Source organism: Poecile atricapillus, chromosome 2 (genome assembly GCF_030490865.1).
Source record: "Poecile atricapillus isolate bPoeAtr1 chromosome 2, bPoeAtr1.hap1, whole genome shotgun sequence".
Taxonomy (NCBI): domain Eukaryota; kingdom Metazoa; phylum Chordata; class Aves; order Passeriformes; family Paridae; genus Poecile; species Poecile atricapillus.
The window spans coordinates 116,259,230-116,271,905 of NC_081250.1; the positions used below are offsets into that span (position 1 = coordinate 116,259,230).

At 38.7% G+C, this 12,676-nt stretch overlaps 1 protein-coding gene across 5 annotated transcripts in view; it reads right to left on the minus strand.

The window, feature by feature from the left end:
• Positions 1–3,639: 3,639 nt before the first annotated feature.
• The window catches only part of NSMAF (neutral sphingomyelinase activation associated factor), a 39,229-nt gene continuing 30,192 nt past the window's right edge, over positions 3,640–12,676 (minus strand). For 3 of the 5 annotated variants that reach the window (XM_058831302.1, XM_058831303.1, XM_058831304.1), the window contains 10 exons: positions 12,429–12,537; positions 11,032–11,090; positions 10,505–10,572; positions 8,823–8,890; positions 8,467–8,590; positions 7,652–7,735; positions 6,490–6,640; positions 6,002–6,104; positions 4,936–5,045; positions 3,640–4,014 (listed from right to left, as the gene is read on the minus strand). In XM_058831302.1, coding sequence (XP_058687285.1) covers positions 3,920–4,014; positions 4,936–5,045; positions 6,002–6,104; positions 6,490–6,640; positions 7,652–7,735; positions 8,467–8,590; positions 8,823–8,890; positions 10,505–10,572; positions 11,032–11,090; positions 12,429–12,537 — 971 coding nt within the window. In that variant the 3' untranslated portion in view covers positions 3,640–3,919. Of the gene's footprint in view, positions 4,015–4,935; positions 5,046–6,001; positions 6,105–6,489; positions 6,641–7,651; positions 7,736–8,466; positions 8,591–8,822; positions 8,891–10,504; positions 10,573–11,031; positions 11,091–12,424; positions 12,538–12,676 lie in introns of those variants that run through there. The other 2 variants (XM_058831305.1, XM_058831306.1) reach the window with 2 other exon arrangements.

The window sequence follows — 12,676 nt, forward strand, 5'->3', positions numbered from 1 at the left end:
CTACTTTAAATAAGATGTGTTTAATGGAAAAAATTCTTCACGGTGAGGGTGGTGAGGCACTGGAACAGGTTGCCCAGAGAAGCTGTGGATGCTTCATCCCTCAAAGTGCTTAAGGCCAGGATGGATGTGACCCAAGCAACCTGGTCAAGTGGAAGGTTTCCCTGCCCCTGTCTGGGAATTTGAACTAGGTGATCTTTAAATCCCTTCCAACCCAAGCCTTCTTACGATTCTAACTTTCTTTACACCTTAAGTGTAAAATAAGGCATAGCACTGAGCTGTTCTACAAGATTTACTAATTGTAGAGCTGCAATTTCACTGTAAAACTGCCTGCAGCTTACTGGGTATGCTGGGTTTGGCTGGGATGAAGTTAATTTTCTTGTAGGAGTGGGTATGGGGCCGTGTTGGAGGCCTGTGACCAAAGCAGGGCTGATAACAGCAGTGTGTTTGCTGAGTTGTATGTGCACATTGACAAGGCCTCTCCAGCTTCTCATTTGGTCCCCTGCCCCCAGGGAGCAAAGGCTGAGAGGGAGCACAGTGTGACCACTGATCCAAACTGGCCAAGGGAAAATTAACACCATTTGGCATCATGCTCAGCAATAATGAGGGGGGGAATATTTCCAAGGCAGTTGTTGGTCTGGGCATCAGTCTGCTGGAGGAATAAGGGAATGATTACCTTTTCGTCACTTTTTTTTTTTCTTCCACACTTTCTATTTTCTCCCATCTATTGTAATCTACAAATTTTTGTAGCTTTTGCCCTTTTGAGTCTCTTGCCCCACTTGCTGTGGGGCAGGGTAAGAGGCTCAGCAGGGGCTCAGCTATCATTGGGATCAGCCCACCACAACAGGTCAGAGGCATGTTCAACTGAGACTTGAAGTTTAGTGACTGCCTTTTTACTTTTTTTTTCTGCCTCTGCTCTGTTCCAGATTTCAGCTATGAAATCTAGGATTACTGAACTGCAGTTTTCCTCATAGTTGCCAGCAGCATGAAGTCAAAGCAAAGAACTTCAGTTCAGTAGAGGTATTATTTTGTTGTGATGTATTTGGGGGATCAGTTTAGCTATTCCTTCAGAATTTACTTGGATCCAGAAGTGGTCTGGGGGTGGTGGCATCTTACTTTTTTGCTTGTCCATTTAAGGGACATATACTGCAAAAGATTATAAGAGATCACACCAAAAAGAAAAGCAAACAGTTCAGAGCTTGGCAATCTGCAATAAACAGTCTCTCTCATCCACTTCCTCTCATTAGCATGTGTAGCTAAGTGTAGCTTTTCCTGTTTGAAGGAAAAGCAGGGTTGGGAGACCTGCTCTTCCAGGGAGGACTGAAGTTCAGCAGTCAGGAAAGGTCTTGCTATGTAGCTTGTTGTTTCTCAAATTAATTTCTCAGTTACAGTAACCCAGAGAAAACCATTACAGCACTTCAGGCTGGAGAGGTGATCAAATTCATCCTGCAAGCCAATTTAGTGGGACTGTTTGGTTACTAAATGATGTGTCTCTGGAACCACTGTGGCAAGCCTACACTGGCAGTAATTGGTGGCTTCATGTAGCACTGGTGTAATTCAGCCTCATGGGCCCTGCCCTTGTGCCTGCAGCCATCTCTAAGGGCTTTGCCAAGCTCCTTTGCTTAGCTGTGACATCCCTGGAGCCCAGACACTCATCTCAGCTTCTAACCAGTTTTTACACAGGAGCAGATGAGTCAGCAAGGGCTGATTATAGATCTAATTGGGCTTTAAAACTCTTTACTTACAGCTTAACAGGTGGCATTTGGTTACTTAAATCTTGTGACTCCCTACTAAGAACAAGTCTGGCTAAAATTAAAACTGGAAAAAAGAAGTAAATGAAGACAACAGTATGTTGGGGGAATGTAAGTTGATGATACTTGTTTTTTTTGTTATCAGCCAGATCGCTGGAACTACTGGGAAAATCCATTGGAAAAAACAGGGGTAGAATTTCAGTACAAGAACTTTCAGCTATAGCAGATAGCAACCAGAAGTAAAAGAATAATAAAAAAGCTCTTGTTTTAAGGCAGAAATTAACTAGCATTGAAGAGTGACTTATGGTTAAATGCATATAAATTCACAGAAACTGCGAGGAATAGGGTTAGTGGATAGATCTGACTGCTTTTTCTCCTTTAAAAAGCTATGGTTGCTTTAGGCAATGAAGCAGTGGATCAGGGCTCTGTTTTGTGAGCATGCTTTACAGTAGAAGGTAAACCTCAAGAGTTATGTGTACCATGCATCCATATTTAACCAAAAGGGTATATTCTCGGAGGTAGTTTGACCCTGAAGCTTGTGCCTTCTCAGTTCTGAGTTATTTTCCTCTGGTTTAGCTCAGCCAGAGGCCCCCTAGTGACAAGGACAACCCAGAATTCACCCAAGCCATTTCCAGGCAAGTGTAGAAAAATCACATTCTACTATCTGTCCCTGCACACAGATATGTTTGGGAAATAAATAAATTTAAAGGTGAAGTAACATTCTCCTGCAAGATTAAGTCTGGTACAGCAGCTATGCATGGTACAGCTTAGTCTTTTGCCATGTGTGGCTTCACCACACACACTCGCTGGTTACATAAAAATCCAGTTACCTCCTGAGTCAAGTGAGTAGTGTGGCTGAAATAAATACCACTCTTACCTTACTGAAAAATAAGCTCACTGCAGTTATAGAAGATTATGGGAAGGAGAGAACAGTGCCTAAACATAAGCTGATTGTTTTATAAAACCAAGAAACAGCTGTGCCTTGGAAGAGGCATTGGATGTCAAACTCAAGGCAGGATATATGACTGAACACAGTTTAGTAGAACACTTGCCCTGGACACAGTGCCAGGGCACCTCAACACCAGCAGTAGAGAAGACCAGCAGAGAAATAAACAGATCTTCAGTCATACTGAAGCAGCATTACAAATGCAAATGCTTATTGCTGTAAATAAACCACTTAAATACTATTTCAAGTCTTTCACTTCAGAACAGCTCCTAGCAGGAAAAGATACCCTGAAGTCCTACAGAGAAAGTAATCCTTGTGCAACACTGCTTTCTTCCTGGGTTAAGACAGCTGGGGGATTGGATAAACCCAGGAACTGTAGCTCTGTTTAAATGCTGTATTGAAATTTCATCCCAGAGATGATTTGAGTTAAAGGAGGTTGAGAACACTAAACAAAACATGAAAATGCTGACGATTACTGAGAAGGATAGTAACATAAATGAGGAAAAGGAAGAGTGATAGTCTTTTTATGCTCCAATTTCAGGCACAGGTTTAAGGAAATATTTATCCCAATACATGTAGCTGGTCTGTTAGGATATCAATTTTATGCTTGTCTTCTTTTCAGACCAATACATTAGTGCTGTTTTTCAGTAGGAAAAGCAACAGAGAAATTTTCTTTTTGTGCTCTATGCCTTTGCAAATAGTCACAGGTAAGGACTATCTGGGAGCCCAGACTGAGGACTGCTCGGAACAGCAGCTGCTGTGGTGTTCAAAGCAGTATTTACAATCACATACATCTCCACTCAGAAGAAAGGTTGACTGCACACGACATGACAGCATTAAGCTCCACACACCCTAAAAGGCTTAAATTAGATATGCAAATGCTTCTTCTTTCAAAGCAGGTCAAACAGCAAGCTCTGATACATTCCATGTAAATCAAACAATGACTGCAAGTTAAGAGCTCTTTAATTACAGAAAAATAAGTCTTTAATTTCATATCAGATATCATTTTACACAAGCAATTTCAGTATGATAGTCCATGAAAAACAAATGCATACTCTATGGAAGTTAAGAGCTCTCAGTGAAGTCACCGTAATATAGAAAGTTGTGGTTGAACAAAGCTTCCTATCTGGTTGAACTTCAGCAGCCATCATTGTACACAGTTAAGTTCCTTTAAAAGGTTTGGTTTAAAATTAGAGTTCATTTAAATGACTGGAGGGAAAGGCACTTAGTATTGCAGTTTCCAGAACATGATTTGTTTGTCTTCCCCTCCTGTAATAACACTGTTGCATTGTTCATTCATCCACATGGACATTACAGCACCTGGGAAACAAAATAACAAACAAGTAAATCTAAATGCAAGTAAGTGTGGTACTCCAGATGACAGAACAGATCTTTTTGAGAGAGTTTTGCATAGTCTGATCATTGGATTGTATTGACACGGTGTATGCTAAGAGAAATTTTAGTAGGGTTCCAGGTAGTTGTAATTATTCACAGTAATGATCTCATACTCTATTGCTTCAGCTGACTTTTTGTACAAGAGGGACAACATCATTGCAGTGCAGAATGCAGATGGCAACTAAGGAAAGTATTCATGGATAATGAGCTTTTTTAACATGAAAAAAGTGGCAGAGTGCAAAGTGTATTCACATCTTGTAGCATATGCCTCAGAAGCCCACTTCTGAAAAGTCTCCAGCTACAGAATGATCTCTTCATAGGTCAAGTTCCAGAGTAAAACTTACAGTAGGGAAGTTTGAAACAACTGCTGTTAGTTAAACAGCCTTAAAAACTTAGGTAGTTTTTCTCCACAGATCCTGGTTGCTCATGTACTGAGACTACATAGATACATTTAAATCAGCCTATAAATCCCCATCCAAAACAAGTTTACTAGAGAACTTAATGTTGTTAGACTCAGCCTGGGCACACTGTGGCAAAGGATACAGTAGTCTATACTATATTTGAGGGCCAAGAGGTAGAAAAATGTTGACTTTTGCATTGTGTGAATTAGAAAAATTGAAAGTAATTTCCCTCTGGCCATTCTTGTCCAAAGCAATACTCCTCCATTCTTATTTGATTTCCTAGGAGGCTCACATGGACCTACTTTTAATTCTGCTGTTTCAGGTTAAGCTGACATCAGGAACAGCCAGCTGGCTGAGCAGATGACTCTCAAACTTTTCGGTACTAAAAGAGCTGGAAAATAGGAATCTCACACTTAGTTTGAGAATGGGAATAGTTCAGGCATACCTGTATGCCCTTTGATTCTTTCAGTAACTTTTCCTCCAAGAAGGTCCCAAATCAGTAATTCACCAGATTGAGATCCTGATAAGATGGTATTTCCATCCCATTTGAAGCACCTGCAAATAAGTCTGAAATTAGTTCATGTCAGGCTTTTGTAGGATGACAGCCAAACATTTCCAAACTAGGTCAAAAAAGAACTGGAAATAGAGATATGAAACCAAAGGAAACTACCCTGTAACACATCTTTCTGGAAAGATTATTCCCAAAATATTTTAAAGAGTCATGACCCAAACTTGGTTCTGTAACTGCCCTAGACCCAGCCAGGCTTTCCCCTGGCAGAGTATGAAACATAATCCCATAACAGCAGAGGACCCAGTCAACTACACATACGTGTCATATCCCAGTGCTCTCATAAGCCTTCACTTTCACTTCTGCCACTTCATATTTCTGAAACCATCACTTAAAAAGCAAAGATGACTTTCAGGTAAATAACTAGCGAAAATATATATGTGAGCATTTATGTGTACCCGCCAAAAAAAATGAACAAGTGTACAGCTGCTATATTTTTACTACAGTAACTAAGTAAGCATTTCTTCTGTTTATCTGATAAACCATAAATAACTGTATAATTTTCAGTTGGTGGAAAAAGGTGATCAGTCTTTGATTTTAAAAGCCAATCTTTTTTAAGACTATCAAAATAAAAATAAAGCATTAAAACAAACCCTCAAAAACAAACCCAAAAAATCAATATTGGTGATGGAGATGATTCAAGTAAGAAAACTAAACTTGTTAGACATTTCGGTAGTTCAGCTGCTGGAAGAGCTGGTTAGCTACAGCTGTCATCATCATTAAGGGACATGAAAGATGTTGTTGAAAAGTTATTTACTTAGAGAGCTGTTTGATTTTTCCTATTTGGAAAGCTTGATCATAATGTGCAACATGCTAGAATGTCAGTCTCTGCACTCTATAAAGTGCTTCAATAAAACAAAGTTCCCAGTATCACTGCCCTTCCCACCTTGGTGCCTCCAACCATCTCCACCCAGCTCCATAACCTGCATGTTCTCAGCATTACCTCTGTGGCTCTTCAGTGGTCACAGAAGATATGAGCATTCCAGTTTGTACATCTATTACTTTAAAACAACAGTCCTCCCCTGTGCTCAGTAGATGTCTGCTGTCTGTACGAAAGAACGAAGAGAACAAAAGAAACAACAAAAATATCATGTTCAGACATAAAGTTCTAGTTACCAAAGCACTCTGCAATGAGCATGTTGGATGTGACATTGCCTGAACTACTTATCTATAAATAATTTACTGGAAATGAAGTCTCTAAGCAAGCAAAGATGAACAAGATTGGTTTAGAGTCTAGACCACTGGTCTATAGCCTAGCATAGCTTTTTGTACAATTAAATTCTTTACAGTGGAGATGTGTGACAATCCAAAACATCTCACTATCCTCCTTAAAGCACTCATTCCAATAAGAAAGATATATTACATGGTATCAAGAGTAAGATTCCTTTTGACCTCCCAACAGCGCATATTAAAAACTAAAATCCAACGTACCAGGACTAAAAGCAGCATGAAATACAGTCCCAGAGTGACATGGCAACTGGTGCAACACTGTTGCTGTAGTAACATCCCAAACACTAATGGTGCCCTCTTTGGTTCCAGATGCCAGGATGGTATTTGCAGCATTAAGGTCGATTGTATTTACCTAGGAAGTTAAAAATCCTGTGATTTTTCCTATTCTTTCATGTGAGCCATCTTGAGACAGGTTTTAAACAAAACAAGCCCATTATCCCTAAGATGATATTTTATTTATGAAAAGCTTTGAATTTAATTCTCAACATCCTTAATTAAGTACAAGTATGAAAAATCCAAACCATAAAAAGAAAAAATAGGTCACCTTGAAGACATTTAAAAAAGCTTTTGATTTTTACAATCAGAAATGCTATCTGACATTTCAGATTGCTTTTAGTACTAACACTCTCCATCTAACTGCCAGACTCTACCCTTAAGGGTAAAATTTTCACTTTAAAAAAATCTTCCTACCCATTGGTTACTTTCAGTTCCCTTGGATACAGTTCTTAAATGTTACCAGAACTGTTTCAGTATTTGCCAACATTGTGACCTATTAAAAAAATAGCTCTTAGGAAGGTTTAGAACAGAGTCATTCTAAATATCCTTCTAGAGTGACGTTAGAAGCTGTAAAAAAAAAGTATGCAGTTACATATTTATGACACATTGCACACAATATGTTTGTATATTTACAGTGAAATTCACTAAGATATTTACCATGAAAGCATGGTAAACAACTCAGGAATTCTTTTTCATTTGCTTGCCTTACATTAAGAGGAAGCTGTAACAACCAAAACACTTGAAAAAAATATTAATCTGTTTTCAAAACCAAAGAAGCAAACAAAAGCCACCCAATCCTTCCTGCCCACCATAGGAATTCTGTGCACACAAGCTGAGCAAGACAAATTAAGAAATGTCTGTTTATACTGGTGCTTCAGTCCCAAGAAATGGACCTTTCAACCCAGGAAGCAGGGAACACTGGTGCAGAACCATCAGACAGTGAAAACCCCAAACAAGAACACCCCTAGACACATTTCCCAAAATACACTCCTCAGCCCCATATCCAATCTTTGTGTTTTACCACTAGATCATTATTTAAATCATCAATTAATTTTCTTATTCCGAGATACTGCATCAACATACTTACACTAACATCATGTTCTAACTCTGCAAGCAGTTCAAAGTGGTGTTTTTTATTGCTCAAGGTCTCTCCAGGAACACAGTGCCACACCTACAACACAGATAGTTAAGTTTGTTCAAGGAAGCAGTAGTATAACCCCAGATGAGTTCCTTCAGTGCTGAACTCTCACATTACAAGGAGGGCTGTTTGTGTTCACTGTGGACCTTGCCTACGTGGCAGAATACAGCAAGAAATGGCACCTGAACTCCTTTACCCTAAGCAGAGCCACATGGTGAACACAATTCTGCTGACTTCAGATAGCCTACAGAGCCTATGTAAGAATGGGTATATTGCTGCGTTAAATGTGCAGTGATAAATAAAACACAGCAGCCTTTGGGAAATTATGTCCTGTCTCTAGCTTCCAAATTATCTTCCTACCTAACTGTAGGCATGCTCTTTAGAATAGCAAGTTTCTGGTCCTCTTAGCTGAAGAATGTAAACTACAAAATTATTAAACACTTTAGAAGCCTATTCCCAGGAAACAGAATCACCGAAGTCACAAAACATTCCAGTTCCTCCAACAAATACAGTTTCTCTTCAGAATACTCATTTTTATAGTAAGGTAGAATGAATGCAATTTCTTGAAAAATAACACTTTAGCTTTGAAACAGCCAAGCTAAAGCTAAATGAAGAATAAACTCTAGAAATAAATTTACTGTGATACTAGCCAGGTTATTACTCTAGAACAACAGGTACATCCACCCGAAAGCATTTGGTTGGCTGAGTATGACAAAGTACTGACTATAAATAGTTATGCAACTGTAACAGTCCCATCTACAAACCTTCACAGTGGAATCCCAAGATGCAGAAAATAAGCGCCCATCACGCCAACAGATCTTGCTGACTGCATCATCATGGCCCATTAGGACGCCTTGCTGTCTCCCAAATGCAATTGAATAAAAATATCTAACAGAGAAAGGTTATAAAAGCACTAAGTTTTGTAAAACTTAAGGGTTCTTTTTTCTAAATAAAGTAACTTTGTTTCTGTAGTTTCTAACAGAAATCTGGTGGAGGTGGGGGGGATAAGAAATACACTGTGTTTTAAAAATTATTTTCTGTATCATTATCTAAAACCATAAGCATGAAAACCAAGGCACTCCATGCAATTCAATACAGTCAATAGGAAATAAATACACACATATGATTGTCCCATGAAGAACTTATGACAGTGGTATCTCCTGGTAAGATTACACAAGATGACAAAGCCTGTAAGAAAAGAAAAAAAAAAAAAAGTAATACTCAATTTCTTACCACATATCCAATTCAAGCATATCAACATGCTTTTGGAGAACAAGAAGCATTTTAATCTTCTATAAAAATAACATGCAGATGTTACATGAACACTGATCAAGAAAAACCTTAGAGGCTGGACACTGAACATCATGAATACTTTATTTCTGCTAAACAAAGGGAGCAGAAAGATTCAGAAATACATGCAGAACTTAAAGATAGATCTTTCCAAAGAAGCTGGCATTTCAAGCACGTGATATGTAATTGCTTGCTCAGAAATAACTGGGTCAGCTCTTCATCTAGTAAGCTACTGTCAATTCTAGACACAAATAGCTAACAGAAACTAAAAATGCAGATTCTTTTGATGTTTGTTCTCCATCACAGGTACTTATCAGCTTAGGTTTTTCAAAGAAAAAATATAACAGTCTAATTCCTACTGCTCTCAACAAGAAACATTATTTACAGATACTTGCTCAGTTACATTACCATCACCAGAAACAGCAAGGAAAAGACCAACTATTAGCCCAGTGCTTCTACCTGGTATCATTACTGGTCACGTTTTAGGTCTGTTGAAAAACAGTAAGCTGCTGGACTGTAAACACCACTCCTTTTAGCATTGCTCTAAGCATTGCACACACTAAAACTACAGGTGAGAAGAATAAGAGTATACAAGGCCTCCTCATGAAACAGACTTTTGGCTTAGGAGTCAAAGAGCTCCCTTTTCACAGTGTCAAGAAGTGATGTTCCCAAGCTTCCCTTTGCTGAAGCACTAGGCACTGATGTATCTAGATTCACCTGCTAGTGTGCCCCATGGCAGACCATAGGGTCTTGATCCTGCTGTTTACCTGGGGACCAGTCAGAGCATGCTATGGCTTCTGTCTGGGCAACACATTTGCCATTCTTGTTCCCCCAAGAGATGATGGTAGAGAGAAAACATATCTTGGTGTCTTGCACCAATGGAAGATTCAATATGCTAACTGGGAGTGTATCTTTATAACTCAGGTCTGGCCACAGTGCTCAAGCACAGAAAATCAAATGCAGAATTACTTTCCCAGCTCTTTTAGGAGCAGGAGAGAAATGTTTTTCACAAGTTGCTGAGATCATTGCTCATAGAAGGAGGATGGCTCATTTTCACCCAGCACAGATTCCACTCCCTGTGCTTGGTTTTCCTTTGCTCGCTGACTCACAGGCTTCAAACACTGGGGTGCAGTAAGGTAATCCTGGATGCGAGGACGTGGGTGGAATTTAAGCTTTGCAATTCTGGCTGCAATGGCAGCTCAAGGTTGCTCAGGAAGACACCCCTGCTCAGGCCAGACTATCTGTTTACCACAAGCTCTTCCCTGGATAGCAGGGCAACTCAGAGCAGAGCCACTGTGACCATTTAATGCTCCTTCTCCATGTTTGCAAAATGTGCTCTGTCTCTCTGTGGCCTGAGAGTCTCAATTCACTCTGCTAAATTATTCACACACAATATTGAGTAGGCAGGGGAAAGAAAAGAGGCATTGATGCATGCTAAGAGCCATCTCTCTGAGCTTTCAGAAGATTCTCAATCATCCCAATCATCTCAATCTTATTTTGACAGCAGCTTACCATGTTTGAAAAGGACACACTTCTTTGGATGGTTTTCGAGTCTTTGGAAAACATCTTCAAAGTTGAATCTGGGGATAAGGGACAAAACAGAAAAAAAAAAAGGACTATTTTATATTCTAGAAGCTAATAGTTTTGCTCCTGCTTGAATATCTTACTATGAAAAGCAGACAGATTTCTCACAGTCTCTAAGAAACTTTATAAGGCTTGTGACTTGGGCCTGAAACTTCCCTGTTTTGTACCAGTTACAGATGGACTACACCATGCTCATCAGACTCTAAGAGAACTCTGGTATCAAAATGGACAAACTTCCATTGTTATACATTATTATTACTACTGAAATTCTCTTCCAAGACTAGATAATATTGAAATTCTTTAGTCAAAATCATCTAAAACTGAGCAAAATCATATACTTAAGCTATTCAGTTACATCAGATATATATTTCAGTTTCATTCAATTTTTTTAAAAAGAAAAACCATTAACCTGCATTTATTCTGCAGGTTGTGGTAAATACCTCTGCAATACTTACCCTGGGATGTAGTGAAAACAGAAGACCCATTGCAAGTTACTGCTATTCCAGTAATCGCCCTGTTTAATAAAAGTAAGCTTGTGGGTGACTTCATAGGTTTTGAAATTTAACCATCATACTGTAAATAAACTACAGTTGAAATCTGTTATTTGAGCTCTGTAAGAACTAAGACATTCAAGGAGATTAAAAACACTACAGTGGTGTGGTTTTGTGGTTTTGCCTAGAGACAAAAATAGACTGTGACATAGTATGTGAAACACTAGGAGAGGATCCCCATAGCGTTCTGTGAGAACTCCATCAGAAGGGACTTGCCCGTGTGAGAGGATAAAAGGTTTCACATCTAGTTTTTCCAATTCTGGATTAGCTACAAATAGTTAGGAAGCTGGCTACAAGCAGATTCTGAATACAAGTATCAGGAATTGGAACTTGCACATTTCTTCTCCTTTAATTTGACACTGGCTAAGTACTATAGGTAGAAATTTAGACAAAGCTTGTATCAGGGAATTAGGAAGCACAGAGCATCCTACACAGCCAAAATTCTGTTATGCAGATCTGTGTCTCATTATTTCTCAGCAGTCTTCAAAAAAAGGAATAAAAATAATCAGAAGCTGAAATTTGAGTCTCATTTCAGGATCAAGATTTCTCTAATGCTAATAATTTGATAACAGGTTTCTCACTACAAATATTACCTTGTTTTAGGGACATGACAATGTTTTCCTAGATTGGATTACAGTCACCAATAAAGTAGCTGGACTCAAGGTAGTAAGAAATCCTCCTAACCAGCCCAGTCACTAGGACAACAGATGGGGCCAAAGGAAAGCCTGTTCTTTAAAATATAGCTGACATTGCTCATTATTAGGTATTTTCAAAGTTTACCTGAAAAGTGCCCCTACTGACTCTTGACTCCCTAGGAATCCATCAGAACAGTTTGGTACCTGGATTAACTGAAAACCTATAGCTGGAGACTTGGCAAACTGCTCACACAGCAGCAGCTTGAGATGTACAGTGGAACAACTTAAGTGTTTAACCTTTCAAATCTGTTGGGATGAAGTTGTGTCCTCCTGGCATTATAAAAAAAAATAAATAAATGGAAGTCTTTATCTGGCTGCTGTTACCAGTTTTAGAGAAGAGTAATCAATATCTGCTTCAGGGACTAAAATAATAACTTATACAGATGTAGAGCTAAGGAAAAACAATAGCAAAAATCAAGCTGACAAATACCTTCTCTGGATTCATAACCCATTATATACTCAAGTTCATCTTGCATAATCAAATCACTAAGTCATCTCACAAAGAAAAGTATTTACCTTAAAAACCCTAACCCATCATTCAGATTGATACACAGATCCCCACCCCAATTCAGTGGAAGAATTTTGACTGAAAAGAATAGTACCTACTCTTTGTGAATTTTATATTGCTTATCTAATTTTAGTTTGGCAATATTGTTCCAGGCAAGTGTTATACTTTCTTCTGTCAAATCTTCAAATGATTCTTCATTTGGAGAAACTGCAATAAAATCCCACAATAAAGTTCCATCACAAATAGAAAATAAAAATATGTATTTCAAATACCTAGATTGCTGACATAAATATGAAAGTACAGAAATCATGCAGAGCTCCATGAATAAGATCTTTAGACTAATGCA